Source organism: Anser brachyrhynchus (genome assembly GCF_964034855.1).
Source record: "Anser brachyrhynchus genome assembly, chromosome: 3".
Lineage (NCBI taxonomy): Eukaryota > Metazoa > Chordata > Aves > Anseriformes > Anatidae > Anser > Anser brachyrhynchus.
In genome coordinates, this window is record NC_137696.1 from 37,229,781 (window position 1) to 37,245,975 (window position 16,195).

Below are 16,195 nucleotides of genomic sequence, written 5' to 3' on the forward strand. Positions count from 1 at the left end.
GTCAGGGCATTGCTGGTAGAGATTAGAATAGGACCAAGGGTCCTGGTAGCCAGTCCCTGGTGTATTGTATTGATGCATTCCTCTAACATCCCTTGAGGTCTGAGGACACACAATGTTCATCTCTCCATCTGAACGTGGTGTCTCTGGTAGCCCTGTTGGACACTGAACAGAAGGATATGAATGTTACCGCCTGTGAGTGTACCTGCCTGCTTGGGTGGTATGGTTTATGCTGCATATGAGGAATGAGGACCGTGGTTATTCTGACTGGGATCCAAGGACTGAACCCAAACTGTGGTGCTCAGTCTCCCCATGGGATGAGAACTTGCTAAAAAAAACCCTACCTAATAAGTGGCAGGGAGTTGATAGGTGGCTCCAGCCCAGTCAGAAGGAGACGCCAGGTGGTTATCGCTGCTTTTAGTCCGACAAATCTGTCTCCGGATAGAAAACAAATATCTCCTCGGAAATAACTGGCACCTGTCTCTTCAGAGACAGTGCCATGGTGGCTGTCCGCTGATGGCATCCCTGTCTGTTGCTCTGTTCGGTCCCCAGTCCCGCCGGTGGTGGAGCCAGCCTTCCAGGACGTGCGCCAGGGCGTGGGGCGCAGCGTCACCCTGCGCTGCACCATGCTGAAGGGCAGCCCCATGAAGGTGGCCACCTCCGTCTGGCGCTTCAACGGGACCCTCCTGGCGCAGCCCCCAGTGGAGCAGCAGGACTACTCGGAGCTGAAGGTGGACAGCGTGAGCCGGGAGACCAGCGGCAACTACGAGTGCAGCATTTCTAATGACGTGGGGGTCTCCGCCTGCCTCTTCCAGGTGTCTGGTAAGTCACAGAGCGCACGTGGGAGCGAGCTGCTAGATGGGGGCACGGAGGTGGGAAGCTTGATCCCAGTAAATGCTGGTACAAGTAACATGTCCCACTTCTGCTGCCTTCTTTGTACATGGCACTGTGTTCAGGAGGGGTCACTTTCCGTAAACCCACAGGGACTTGTGTCTCCATCATCCAGGCAGCCCTTCAAGTCTGGGATGGACCCAGGGCAGTTAGTGCCAGCCTCTGTTGTGTGTTAGCAGTATTCAGAAATTTGCCTGAAAGATATGGGACTAAAACTCAAGGCTGTCATCAGCTTTCAGGCTTGGTAGTAGTATTTTCAAGCTTGGTAGTTAAGTATTGACCAAGGACGACTGAAAGGCTCTACATCCTGCCAGCAGTCTCCAAAAACATCTAATTTCCCCTCTGAAACAAACAAACAAACAAACGGTACCATGTGTTCCTATACCTTCCCTGAGATTCCAGGCTGTCTTTGTATCACAATGTCTGCTAGGACAAACATGATCTGGGGTTGGATACTAGTACTAGTGGATTTACTGCTCAGTTTTGTTTTGTTTTCCAGCATGCACCAGGGCTGCTTTCTAGCACCTGCAACTGCAGAGAGGGATGGCAGAGTTATAGCATCTAAAACCACACATCTGACCTAGCCTCTCTAACTGATCATTAAATCTGTTTTTCCCATGACCTCAGAATTGACTTGGGCACCAGATTCTAGACAAGCTCTCAGATGAAGTTGCCTTAATAAACAGTAAATTCAGCCAAAATATTGTTTTTCCAGAATAGGGCCAATTTATAATACACGTCAAGACAGGGCTGGGAAAAAAATAAAAATGAAAGAGAGAGAGAGAGAGAGAGAATAAATAATATGCAAAGAGGTCAGACTTTAAAGCAAATCTTTAAATCTTTCCTGGGGTTTGGAGAAGCTCAGTTATGCTGTAACTCTGAGAAGTTCTCAGGAATGGGACAACCCAAACCATTTCTATTCTTTGGAACATTTTTCAGGACCTTACCCTCAACTGTGGGTGTCTCCCAGAATTTTTCTGGCAGTGGATTATGCTTCAGAGCCTTGGCTACCTAATCTTTCTTCGTATGCTTGCAATTCTCATCTCACTAACTACATGGCAAACTATACCTCACTACGAGCCATGCATCAGGGCGAACTTTGTTCTTAACAAGTTCGGGAACGCTCCCAGGTTCTCAATTTCTTGCTGGAAGTAGTAACAAGTACACACTGCCATCCTATGTGCTATGGCATGCCCCATGAGAAAAGATCCCCTCAGCAGAAAGCAGTGGTCATCCCTACAGAGCCCTCATCTGGAAAGCTGCAAGCATTTGTTTTTCTGCATCTTTCCTCTTCTTCCAAGGTGTTGATAGGTGATGCTGGCTTTTCAGCTCCAAACATCTCTGCCTGCGTCCTGCACAGCTACAAATCGATTAGACCTTCTGAACCTCTAGAGCAATATGAAAAATAATCCAGTGGCTGGACTAGGGCACTTGAGCTCTAGTTTAAATTCACTTTTGCTACAGACTTCCTCTGTGGAGGAACAACATAGACACTTTTTGTTCCTATTGTGTGAAAGAAGGTCCATGAACCTTCCTGTCTGATGGGGAGGCAGTGACTCAGTTGTGACTATGAGGTGTTCAGACATACTGGAAACAGAGTACATAAACCCGCCAAGGTCTATGGGGTGGGATTAGTTTCTTCTGTGGATGAAAGATTAGCTTTTCTGGTAATATTTTGAAAGAATAGTGAGGCATCCAACCCACTCCCTTGAGCAAGTTATCAGACCCACCCATACTGGTCACCAGCTGCTCTCCCACTATCTGCAAGCTCACAAAAGCCCTGAAAGACTGAGTGAATAACCTTTAGCTCTTCCTGTCAGCTGAAAGAAAAAGACAAAACTTTCTGGCAATGGTAAAAGTTTCCAGAAAGGAAGTTCCAAAAGTATTTTGATGTGCTTCCTTTCTATTGGAAGCATTTTTTTTTAGCTTCTATTTCTATTTTAGAGTCAATTAATAAGGAATTAATATCATGCAAGATTATGATTATCATCAGTTCTGATTTTATTTCTGAATCCATTATGAAGCTTGACTTCCACAGTCAATACAAGTTGAATAAGCAGCAATTAGTCTCTGAGGTGGTTCTGAACTTCTTGCTTGTGCAAAAATTCAAGTCAATAAAAATAATAAGAAAAAAAGGACTTGAAAATAAACATCAATATTATCCGAGTTCATAAAAAATAAACATTGAATCCTTTCGAGCCTAATTATAACCACACTGAATGGCAGGACCTGTGATTCAAGTGGCAAGGTGCGGCAGACTGCTTGGGGAGATGCGGTTTGTGTCTGCTCTGCTCTACGCGTTTCTGGTCTGTGCAGGTCCGGATTGGACCTGACCTCAGAAAGGAGGCTTTGGGTTCGGGGCCAGCTCCTGCCTTGCCCAGAACCTCCCAAAAATTGAATTGCACGGGGAGAAGGGAAGGTAATCTCAAACAGGCCCGTTTGGGGTAAGACCTCAAGTTGTTACTGACTCACTCTGAGGAACTGGGTGCAACACCTAAGCCAGAATTCATTTGTGTGGACATGGTGACATTTTGGGAGAGTCTTGTCATATAATGGTGAAGGAGAATGCTTGAGCCTGTAGTATCTCTCTGTATAAGCTTAAACTTGCTGTCCTTCTGGTGTCCAGCCATGCCTGCTGCCTGCTGGGCTGCAGCCAGCATTGCATTGTGGCAGCGCTGTGGCGCAGATTTGGCAGGGCAGTGCCAGGGAGGGCTCTCAGTCACTTCCAGCAAACTGGATGGGCTTTGCAGGCAGCCAGCTTTCAAGCCCTGTGTGTTACTGGTTCAGGACAGCAGTAGCTGGGGAAATGATGGGAAATCCCTTATTCTCTGAACCATCCAATTTCTCTCCAGTACATTGTTTCTTCTGTGTTTCTTTTCCTCCTGCTGCCCTCTGTTTTTAAGAGGAGAGGTGGGTTTAGAAAAGACATCTCTGCCCTTGCCAAAGCTCCTGCTGTTTTCACCCTGGCTGAGGTCAGCATCCCCCTTGCTGCAGAGTTGACTGTCACGTTACAAAGAGGCCGGAGCACTATGCCGCCAGGGCAGAGGAGATGCAGAAGGAACAAGGTCTCCTTTTAAATGCTATGGTCCCTGTGTGATAAATAATGCTTTTCCTATGACCTACTGGCCAAATGATCTTTCTTTCAGGGATTGTTAGCAGGGGACTCTGTAAAGCAGCAGATGAAAGAGGAGAAGTGCCGGTTTAAAGCTGTTACCTCAATCCAAACTACAAAAGCAAGACAGAAAATATGACAGCTGGTTCCAGCTGGAGAACTAAAGCTGTTCCCACCTTTTCGGGCGTTGGTCATGCCCCACTGGTGTTGCGGGTCTGTGAACCCTCCCAGTAGGTTAGGCTGGGAAAGCAGTAGTGATCCACAGAGAAAGATGCCACAGTTTAGCATGTCAATGCAACACCAACTAGAATATTAAAGGGATTTGCCATGTCAAAAGCAAATTGGGTGAGCAGTCCCCTTCCACTCGCACCGCATCTCTGTAATTTATGTTCCCCTTCCATCCCATACTTTACTTTCCTCCTTTTTTTTTCCTTCAGCAAAAGCTTACAGCCCAGAGTTTTACTATGATACTCCCAACCCCACCTTGAGCCAGAAGCAATCCAAGAATTACTCTTACATCTTGCAGTGGACGCAGAAGGAGCCTGATGCTGTGGATCCCATCCTCAAGTATCGCCTGGAAGTCAGGCAGGTAAGGTCTGCTCTTCTGGAGCCTCAGTGCTTGCTCTTGGGAAGAGAACCTCAGAAAGCAGCTCCATCAATGTCTTCTTGCTGATTAAGAGCTGTAGTTGAGGAAACTGCCAGACCCTGATGGTCTTGTGCCTTCCCTGCTGAATGGGAGAGAGAGGCTGAGTACACAGCTCAGTGTTCATTAAGTCAGGTGTTGGGTACAATCGAGAGCTTTCAAAGCCCCACTGCCTCCCCTCGGACTGTTAATGCTCAGTATTCTGAAGGGGGTTTTAATATGAACAAAAGCCCACAGTCATTAGTAGGTTTTAGAGATTTTATAGGCCAAAGATTCAAGCAAGTGGAATTCTACCCTCCCCACTTGTATGAAATAAAGGGAATAAGCTGAAGAGCTCTCCAGGCAGGAACTGCAGGAAAAAGTCAGTGTCTGTTTGTGTTGCAAAAGGGCTTTCATACTGTCTCAGTAATGAAGCTATTGGGACTATATAAACTCTGCAGGGGAAGAGAAGTGGGTTTCAAGGTTTTCTGAATCTGAAGAGAAATCATGCCAGAGCAGGGGCAGGTGGGGTGGGGGGTGAACTGAGGGAACATTGAAGAGATGACTGGTTGGAGAAGGTTAGGTGAAAGAGTCTGATGTTTTTAAAGAGCACATTAACCTAGCAGGATTGCCAGGTACTTTCATCCAAGCTCAGCAAAGTGCCTGCATTCAACACATTTTAAAAATGGGGACACTTAAAATTGGCGGTTCTTACCATTCACTAGTAGCTTGGAAGCAAATGCATTTTGTAAGAAGTTTGTTTACTGCAGATAGAAAACAAAATAATTAAAAAGATCCCAGTGTCTCTCTCCTCTAGTTCTGCACAGTAGGCTTCAGTTTTATGTCTCCGTTTGCTTGTGAGCTCTCTGGGGTGGGACAGCCTTTGTTTGTTATTCATACAGCGCAGAGCACATTGTCAGTGCTTAATAATAATGCAGGACACAGGGGAGCCTCTAATAATGAAGGCAGTTTGTCATAGTACCCCTTCCCCGTTAGCCAAGTTTTGCTATTATCAGCACAGCAACTCAACAAACTAATTTGTGATTTTTATCTTTCTCCAGTGATATTGAGGTTTTTTCCTTTTGCATAGTGCCTAAAAGTAATCTCGGATCTTGTCCTCATTGAGCTCCTACTGAAAGGGATTAAGAGAAGGAAAAGCCACATTTCTGCTTTAAGTTATGACATAAAGGAAGCTGAGTGCCCGTGAAAGTAAAACCTTTTGATTTTTTTCACACTCTGTCAGTTATTGCTGTTAATGTTTCTTGTGCAGTAGCACTGCATAATATCGACTTGAGCAGTGTATTTTGGAGGAGTGTTGTACTGTGACCCTGCTGTAATCTAATCTCATGTATGGGAGGTGCTTAGAAATGGCTACAGTTCCCATTTTTGTGGCTTGGATCTGAATAATGGACAGCAGAGCAAGGAGGAAGCAGGCGAGTTTTGTTCCCAAATTCTGTTGACCACAAGCAGGAAGCAGTCTGGAAAGAGTTCACAGTATTGCCTCCTGGCCCTCCTCCTACAAAGCCACTTGCATCTCATGATGAGCTGCTGGTTGCCTGTGCACCATCCTCACTGGATGCTACGGCTTCCAGGTTCTAGCTGGGGGTGGCACGAAAACCCTCCCAGAGAGCTGGGATTGAAGTGGATATTCTCCCCAGACTTAAAAAAAAAAAAAAAAAAAAAAGACATTACAAGTAATTGATTTATTCATTGATTTATTGTCGTCATAAAGCTGATGAAAGCTTACCCAGCCAGCTCCTCCTCCAGCCCTGTGGGAGCTCCCTGGTCTCTATGGCCAAGTGCTCTTCTGTTTCCTAAGGATGAAGGAGATTCCAACAGCACACCTCTCAGGGTACCTGCTGGGTGGTGAGGGGCTGTCTGGGGGGAAGTTAACTATTGCTGAGCTGATATCCAAAGAGCAGCCAGCTGGGATGCCCACTGGCTGTGACATGCTTTGCTGGTTTTCCTTTTGCTCTCCCCAGTTTGCTTGAAGAGCTCTTGGCATATGTAATGTGAAGATCCCTAAGTCGCAGAATGCTTTGCAAGGCACCTGGGAACCCTTGAATTAAATTTGCTTGCTGCAGCTGCTGAAAGTGGGGCTGGGTGAGAGCAAAAGTGCTGCTTATTAATTGGTTGGTGCTGTGGCTCTTCCAACTCTCCCTGTTCAACAGCTTCCACCGGCTGGCTGGGCATTCCTGCGGGGATTGCAGGGAGTCTGGGGGAATTTGGTTTCCTAAGTAATGCATGGGGGCTTCCAGCAACACAGGCAGGTGCATTTCCATAGGAGCCGATTGTTCCCAGCACTGCGGCGCAGGCTGAGTGGCACAGCAGACGCACCAGTTCCAGTAGAATAAGAATTAATCTTAGATTAAAACCTAATAAACAGCCTGACAGCTTGGAGCCACTGACCCAGGCAAAGCACATACGATACCATTGTGGAGCAAGCTTCTTGCAAAGCCTCCGTTGTATGTCTTGGTAAATAGGCTGTGATTTCCTGGAGTGCAGCAGTCAGGTGGGCTAGGCAGCAGCGTAGCACTGAGTGCCAATTCCGTGGGGAAAACTTCAGGTGCCTCACAGATAGCTGTTCTGGGGGTTTGGGAGGTTTTCCCTTTCTTGCTCCAAGGCAACTGGTCTGAATGCCGTCTGTCTTACTTCACTCTAGCTAGTGAACTTAATGAGTCCATAGCCTTGGGTCATTTGGTTGTGGGCTGATCCAGAAGGCTTTGGGGTGATTGCTTGGTCAGCTTTTTTCTTCTCTGTGCTCTTGTAGCATGGAAAGGCACTGAGCCACCGCATTCCAACTGAAAATGCTTTTCATTGCTTGGGGATTCAAAGCAGCCTCCTCAAACCAGATCTTTGCTTAAAAAATAAAAAACCTTTTAAGTTGCTTGTTTCTCTCTGTGTATTTTATCCCCTCCCAGAGCTCTGCTCTAACATTAAAGAGAAATGAGAAGCCATCTAATACTGCAAGCAGGTTGCATCCTGGAGGAAAGATCTGAGCTGGGCTGGTGGTTACGGTTGCAGGGGATAGCGGCAGAATTACTGTGCACGTAATGAGCTGGAACCCATCTGTGACCTGAGGCTGCAGGAGAAAGAGGAAGGAGAAGGTATCGGCACAGAAGGAGACTTTAATCTTCATCGTGCCCCTCGAGGAGACCCGAGGCTGCCGTTTCCCCTGCACCTTCTTATACGCAGACTTGGGCAGAAGAAGGCCAGCTTAACACCTTCCTGCCTTTCCCCTCTGTGGAACAGGCTCAGCCCTACCTGGCAGACAGACCCCTGTGATTTGCACCCGGCCAAGCCCGGACCCATGTGCTAATTTAGCTCACTGGGTTGTCACTTCAGATTAATTCCTGTCAGGGAGACTGTCTTTAATGACTGTGGCCCTACGCGATGCCTGAGTAATTGTGCGGCCGCTCTTTGTTCGTACTTTCATTCCCTCCATGTTGGATAAACATCCCCTGCTGTCCACAAAACTCATCTGGGCTCCAGAGCAGGCTGCCACTCGCCTCATCAGCCAGCCAGAGCGGCGTTAATGAGAGCTGTGGCGGTGGGGAGCCGGGCTCACCGTGAGGGGAGGTGACAGGTAACAGAGCTGTTTGGACATACATAGGACAGGGGCGTTAGCAGGAATTTAATGACTGTGATTAGAGCGGAAGGTTAACTCTGCTGACGGCCATTGCAACCCAGCGGGATCGTCTTTACGCCGAGGCCCACGGGCTGCAGATCTGTATCGCTTCATTTCTACCTCCAAGTCATTCTTTTGCTCTCCTCGGAGCCCACTTCAGCAGCGTCTGTCAGCTGCTGGCTGCTTGGGGCCTCATTAGTGCATGGAGCCGGCTGCCCCTCCAAGGGCGTGCAGGACAGGGCAGGGCCAGCCCTCACGCTCTCTTGTCACGTACCAAGCAGGGGTTGTGCAACTCGAGAGGGAGGACGAGTAAGCCGTACTCGAGGCCACATGCTTCTACATAACGCTTTAGTGCAGAGCACTGTTAGCTCACACTACTGTTTTCCCCCCCTTCATGCACCACTGTAGCTTGATGAACCTGCATAGGTGGTCCTCGACACATGACAAGCACAGCCTAATGAAGCTGGATGCATCTTCCAATGCTTGTGAGCAACCCTGTGACAGAATCATGGAATCACAGGATGCTTTGGGTTGGAAGAGACCTTAAAGACCACCTGGTTCCACCCTCCTGCCATGGGCAGGGACACCTCCCACCAGCCCAGGCTGCCCAAAGCCCCATCCAGCCTGGGCTTGAACACTTCCAGGGATGGGGCATCCACAGCTTCTCTGGGCAGCCTGTGCCAGTGCCTCACCACCCTCTGGGTAAAGAACTTCTTCCTAATGTCTAATCTAAACCTACCCTCATTTAGTTTAAAGGCATTACCTCTTGTCCTATAACTACACTCCCTGACAAAGAGTCCCTCCTCAGCTTTCCTGTAGGTCCCCTTTAGGTACTGACTGGAAGGCCACTATAAGGTCTCCCCAGAGCCTTCTCTTCTTTCTTCGGGGGAGCTTGCTTGAGGGCCACAGAAGAAGAAAGCTCTGCGTAAGACAGGCAGGGGTGGCTGAACTCGTTTTGCAAACAAGCAGGCTAACGTGTTGCTGCCTCCCAGGGACTGCATGCTGTCTGGCCGGCGCTGCCATCACCAAGGTAACAAAGATGGGTCTGTGAATAGGGCTGTGTCCATAGCCCTCATCCCGAGGCTCCTGATGGCCCCATGATCCTCGCGGCCCCATCCTGCCTGTCCCCCCACTAGTGTTTTCAGGTGGGGGACACCGCAGGAGCTGGGGAGGTGATGCAGTGAGGCTTTAGGAGAGCATAGCTAAAAAGCTCTCTGGGAAGTCCTTTTAAATCCTTTTCATACTAGAAGATAAGATTAAAGGATGGAGTTATGTTAGGTAAACTGGGGAGGGTGCCGTCCTGCTCTGGATCAAAGGTGAGCTGTACAGCGCTCACCTGTGTTACCTGGAGGATGGGAAGTGCTTGTGACGCTGATTCCTCCAAGAAATCCTCCCTGCTGAGTGAAACTGAGAGTCTGCTTAACTGGACAGCGTGATTTGATATGCATAGACATAGACAGGGCACATGGAAAAGGGAAGTGCAAGCCCCTTTTCCTTTCCTCCTCCCTGCTACAGCATCGCTGTCCCAGCCTGAGGAAGAGGAGCGTGGTTTCTCACGAAGAAGCAGATAGTGCCCCTGGCTGCTTGTTAGATGCTGCATGGATCAAAAGATTTGTGGGGTGTGACAAAGGGCACATCCCTTTACCATTCATCATGTCACTGGATATGGTTTGTGCTGGGCCTGTCTCACTGGTGTTAGGACTGGGGACTGCAGTGACTTGGCCTTGCAATGTTTGCCCAGGACTGAATTTCAAAGCAGACCTTCTGTTGTGGGAAGGCTTGTAAGTCACACCTGCTGGAAAGCTTCTGTAGTCCTCTTTTCTTTTTTGCCTGCCCCGTCTGCCAGTTTGATGTCTGATCACAGGCTGCTGTCGTATGGGACAAAGTCAAATCAACGCTATTCCACCTACCTGCTGAGCTGCCCTCTCTAGCAGGAAGAGGTGTTTTTTCAGCTCTAACTCCCCAGTCTCCCCTGCTGATGCTTTTTTTTTTTTTTTCCAACATTTGTGCAGGCACCGAGAATAGGCAGATTACATTTGTGCTCTCCAGCCAGTTGCCTTCAGTTATGCTAGTGGCACACGTGACGCTGCGAGAAGTCAGCCCTGAGGGAGGTGGAAAAGGCTACAGAAGGAAGCCAGTGTGTCAGGGCAGTGTGTTTAGCAGATGGTTCAAACAGCCATCACGATGCAAAGCCAGGGAAAGCGAGGGGAGGGAGAGGTGACACTGCCTTTTTAGGCTGTGAGAGGAGGAGAAGTTTGGGACGTGGTGGGACTGAGTGGCAGCCACACACTGGAGGAAGGAGAGCTGGCTGATCAATAGCATTTGATGGACAAGCTCTGCTTGAGTCTTAATGAGATGGTTATGAAGGACCTGGGGAGTAAAGCCGTAACTGTACCACAGGCAGCTGGGAGCAGAGAGGGCAGGATCCTGCCTCAGCTGTGTTCTCTCCTGCCTGTAAATGGGACACAGCATCAGTCATTGCAGCTGAGCCATCTCTCTTTTCACCCCCAGCAATCCACCATGGGGGATGCATCCACAAGAGCAGCTGCTAAAACAAGACCCTCTCTACCTGTGCTGGAAGGAAAGGCTCCAGACCAGATGGATGTTAGGAGGGGGTTGGAAGCAAGAAGCTTTTTCCTCATTTCATATATGTATTCTTTATTGGCTAAGTCAGCAACAGTGGAGCTTCCACCCAGTGCAAATGGAGTTCCCAGGAGTTTCCTCCTGGCTCTTGCTTGCTGCAGGCAGAGGTGTCTGCCTAGCCGTGGTTGTTGTCAGCTGGAGGGTCAAGGTGGCTCCTGCAAGGCTGGCCAGAGATGCTCAACACTGCCCTGAACGGCACAGATGGGTCAGGTGAGTTCAGTGGAAACACCTGGGAGCAGTGGGATGAGGCTTTCCCTAGGTCTGCCAAATATCTTCCAGCTCTGCTAGTGAGAATTCTCTTAGCCCACAAACAATGCCTAAGAAATGAATTTGCCTGACTAATTCTGTCCTTTTGCATTCGCACATTGCTCTTCATTATGATTCATGGTTTTCTTGGTCCAGACATCATTTGCTATCAGTTAATTGGGGAAAAAATGGCAATATGAGCAGTGGCAAGTTAATCATGCCTCAGGCTCATGTTACCATTTCTCCTCTCTGATTATACCAAGTAAAGTAACCTGCCCACAACTGGGTAGCCAAAGGCTTTACAACATGGCTTGCCATTCAAAAGGTGTGTTGCCGCTGAGATTTCATTTTAACATTCACTTTTCATAAGAACTGTTCCAGTGCAATTCGAGCACTTGATTGGGCAAGAGAGAAAGCAGGATATTGTTTAGCTTTCCCGGTACAAGGGAATAATTAGAACAGTTTTCCCACTCTTAGGTCTGTTTGGAATAGTTACAGTGCCTGAGAAAAACAGTATGAATAATCTTGCTAGAAAGGCTCATATGCTCTTAAAACACATCTAGTTACAAAAATCTCATATATCTCTAGCTCCTAACACCACTGTTCAGTGCTCATTCAGGGTAAGGAGAATGTGAGAGAAGAGATAATCACATTCACCCAACCAATATACCCCCTCATATCAGCCTTGCAGGCTTGAGATGATGTTTTCACACCCTCGTGCTTGTTTGTATCTAGCAGGCTCTTGGCTTCTGTTTTACAAAACTGAGCACAGGATGAAAAATGCTTGCTAGGTCTCAAAGGTAAAAGTGAGTCCTTTGTGTGCATCTCTGATCCACACTCCTTCAGTGGCTTCAAGGGGTACATGCCGGTTATCGAGTCTTTTTGAGAGTCCCTACTGATAGTCTGTGATGTAGCTTCCTCCCATTTACTCTGCTTGTCAGTTGTTGTCAGTAGTCAGTCCATGTTCCTCCTGCTGCTTTGGAGTATTTTATTTACACACCTTCCCCTTCCCTATTCCCTCTCCTTATTTTCCACCTCTTCAGTCTATTGTTTCCATCTCCTTTTTCTTTTTTTTTCCTGGCTCTCGCTTCCTAGAGCATGTTGGAGATAAGCAGAGAAAGTGTGTGAAGGGGGAAGGGTTTGGAAGGGAGATGTAATCTCTCCCGTAGCTGGTGACAAACTGGCAGGAGTATGCACTAGGAGGATTTTTTGACCATGCTTCAGAAAGAAACAAAGCATATGCAGTCTTGCTGCCAGTGCAGGCAGCATGGAGGAACGTGAAGGATTTTTATGGCTCTCCCTGCATATGCTGTGCTGTCTGCCCCTGCTTTACTAGAGGTAATACTGCAAATGCAATTGAGTTAGAGGTGGCCCATAGGTGCTGGGGTGATACTTGCCTGTATACCTTCTGTATGTGTACCAGACTCGAAAGCCCGGAGTCCCACACAAAGGTTGCTTTTGCTCCAGTAAGCAATAGCCCCATACTTTATTAGCTGTTGTTTGTAAGGGTGAAAGTGCCCTAACAGTGTGCTCTGCCAGTGTCTAAAGGGGGCCTTGGAGGTGGCAATTCCTGTTGGTTGCACAGGTCTCACTTGCTAAGTCTCAACCATATTACAGGCAATATGGCTCAGAGCTCAGCCTAACTGAAACTGGAACGATTTGGGCTGTGCAGAGCCGGCTTGCTTTTACTTCTCAGGCCACAGGGACACCAACACAGGCTCCTTGCACAGACTGGGGAGCATACGACTCTCCCTCCCTTCCCACCCCTCACCAAATCCAGGTGCTATTTTACCCTTCTTCTCCTCCAGCTCCTGGGCTCCTCAGGATGCGCAGCCTTGCGATGCTCCACTAAGGCCATGGCTCATGACATTGCCAGTCATGCTGTGCCTCGGTTAAGGCTTTTACTTTGTCTCCCTGACAGAGTGAAGATTAGGTCTGCTCTTCTTAGACCGGGGAACATATGCTAATAAAATACATATTGCTTTCTGATCAGCCCCTAATGAAAGACATTATTGAAGAGTGTGGAACAAGCACTTACAGTAATTCATGACAGCACCAATTTGGCTTCTCTGGGAATCTGTAAACTGCTGCTCTCGGCACCTAATGAGGATGGGCAGCTGATTGCCTGCGTGAGAGAGAGAGAGGCTGTCTTCTGGCTTGGATGGCTCCAGCTGTCCTCTGCAGCTACTGAAGGTCGCGGTTACTTCTCTCTTTGGAGCTAGGGATGTCTCAGCCCAGAAAGGGAGCCTTCTGCTAAGGACGGTCTAGGAAGAAAACCTTCCAGGACTCCTCATTTAGACTGAATAACGGATTTGCCTTGGCCACTCATGCTTGCTTAACCCCAGAGTCTGAACCTGTGTGCTTGACTGATGAACAACGTAGGCGTGAATTTCGGCTCACCGGTGTGCTTGTCTAGCAGATGCCAATTTTGTTTGCAGTGTGATTATTTGCTCTAGAAATCCCTAATAAGTATTGGTCATCAAGCAAGGAAAAGGAAATGAATCCATGTTTAAATTTATCCTAGAGCTTTAATTGATGCTGTTTATGCTTCATATCATTTCAGTTCAAGGTTGTGATGAAGTACTAACCCAGGAACATGTTTCTATCCAATCTAACAGGCACAGGAAGTCTGATGAGAAATTGTAGGGAAATGTCACAGCTACTGTAAGTCTCCATATCCAAACCAAACTTCTCCACTACCCCAAACTTACCTAAATAGCTTTTGCAGATGGCAGCTACCCTGCTGAGGGGGAAGACGTCTTCACTGTGGCTCATAACTTGCAGCCAGATCAGAATCTCTTGTTAGATGTGTGCTGCTGAAATATGTGTGTGATACCCATTGGGAAGGTAATGACACCACAGTGAAAGATCAGGCTATTGTAAAGAAGATCTGGGAGACTGAAACCTACTTGAGTGGGTCAGGTGGGATGAAATGCAGCAGTACAAATGCGAGGTCGTGAACGTGGGAAGTGCTAGCAGAGGAATCTGCTACAAGCTGGGAGCTCATCAGTGGGAAATGGCTGAAGTGGAGGCATGATGTGGGTGAATGAGCTGACTGCCGGGAGCTGCTGGTAAGAGGCAGGTGTGAGAAAGGGCAAATGCACTCCTACGTGAAGCCCGAGGTACCTCCAGGGAAGGTGGAGTGGAGCAACTGCATCCTATATTCAGGGCTGGGATACCCAGTGAGTGGGATCGTGCAGAAAAGGATAATAGAGTAGATCAGGGAGAGCGACAGTGTGTTACAAGAGGAAGCACAGAGTGCTCTGCTTGTTTAGCCTAGCAAAGCAAAGGGTGAAGCGGGGTGTGATTGCTGTCTATGAAAACAACAGAGGGTCAAGCAGCAGGGAGGGAAAAGGGCCATTTAAGCTAAAGGACAATACTGCCACAAGATCAACTGGGTGCAAGCTGCCTGTGAATAAATTCAGGCTGGAAATGAGATCATTAGGGCGGTCAGGCCCTGGAACAGCCATCCAGCAGGAGGAGCAGGCCAAACAGGAACGGCTTTTAAGATGGGATGTGATATGTTCATAAAACAAACGAGCAGAAGTAGCCCCTGCGGTGCCAGGGGACTGGACTCTGTGAGCCAGCACTGTACCTCCCCTGCTGCTTCCCTGAGGGTGGTGGCTATGCTGTTCCCTTTCCTAAACTCCTGGAAGTTGGGAGGACATTGCCAGTGCAGAGGGGTTTTATCCCTCTGCCAAAATACGGAGAGCAAGAATTAAATCCCTAGTGTCCAAATGTAACATTAAAGAAAACCCATCTTCCTCTGCTCTGTCCCGTGGTGCCAAGGTGATGTCAAGGACCAGACTCTCAATCCACTGCTGTGTGCCAGAAAGTGAATGGGAAGAAGTGGGAGTGAAGGATCAGTGGAAAATCCTGCAGCTTCATCTCCAGGAGAAGTTCCTAAATTCCCTGTCTCCGCCTTCCTCATGCCTCTGTTTTTGAGCATTTTTAATTTCTCTGTTCCCAAGGAATTTGCTATGATGTTATTTTCACCCATGGAACTAATCTCCTGGACTCTCCTTCTCTAGCAGTAGCCACTGGAGGATTAAATACCTTAATGTGAGAAGCTCTGTGTGGGGAAAACTCTGCTCATTGTCCCAGCCCAACTTCTGTTCATTTCAAGGCAAATGGAGCACCTGCAAATGCTCCTGTGGGCCTGGCCTTTGGGCAATTTGCTCGGTTTTTGACACTGTAATCATAAATCCTGTCATCACCTTTTCCCTTTTTCTTCTTTTTTTTTTTTTTTTTCAAATCTTGAGAAGCCTGTGGCATCTAAACTCTTTGAAGTTACCTCTCTGCAAGGGATCCTGTAGCTCTGGAGGTGCAGTTGGAGCAGAAATTGAGGGCAAGGCATGTCTGCTGTAGTAGCATGGTGCTTTGCATTGCAGAGTCCCACATTCACCTCAGGAGTTGCCACCAGCACCGTAAAAAAGCTCAATCCCTTCCAGTCCCAAGGACAGGGCGTCTGGGAGCATCTTTCCTGGCTGTCACCAGTTGAAGACCACAAGTGCTGCTAGCGTTATCGTGTTAAAACCAGTGGTGTGATTGTTCCTGGTGAGGTGCTCCCCTTGGAAGGGACGCCTGTGCTTCCTGCACCTCGAGGCACCTCACAGACTCTGGTTGATGCACGCCTGCTCACCAGGGCAGTGGGTTCAAGACAGCCCTGCTCACTCCTGCTACCTCCATGTGCAGCAGCCCAATTGCCACTGCAGAGCAAGTACAAAAGCCACCTGATGCTCACAGCTGAGCAAGGAGGCGTGTGGTGGGGGCATGTGCGTGCATGCCGGACACTGCGCTTGTCTGTTGTGCTCCCCTGTGGAGATGCACAGGGAGTGAAAATGAGAGCTGGTGTGAGACTGCCAGGTCACCCTGGCCCACCTTTATGTGTCCATCTCCTCTGCCTTCAGCCCACGTGGCTGGGGATGGGATCCAGGGTTTTCCCCAGCTCCCCACGCCTGCAGTTAGCTGGGGGTGAGAGCATCAGTGGGCAGGCGGCCACCCCTTCTGGTTGGTGCTGAACGAAGGAGCAGCCACGGGAACTGGAAGGAGGCAG

At 48.5% G+C, this 16,195-nt stretch overlaps 1 protein-coding gene across 4 annotated transcripts in view; it reads left to right on the top strand.

The window, feature by feature from the left end:
• The window catches only part of MDGA1 (MAM domain containing glycosylphosphatidylinositol anchor 1), a 134,441-nt gene that overhangs the window by 85,859 nt on the left and 32,387 nt on the right, over nucleotides 1-16,195 (top strand). For all 4 annotated transcript variants that reach the window (XM_080587260.1, XM_080587261.1, XM_080587262.1 and 1 more), the window contains exons 9-10: nucleotides 550-819; nucleotides 4,438-4,589. In XM_080587260.1, the coding sequence (XP_080443386.1) occupies nucleotides 550-819; nucleotides 4,438-4,589 (422 nt within the window). The remainder of the gene's footprint in view (nucleotides 1-549; nucleotides 820-4,437; nucleotides 4,590-16,195) is intronic.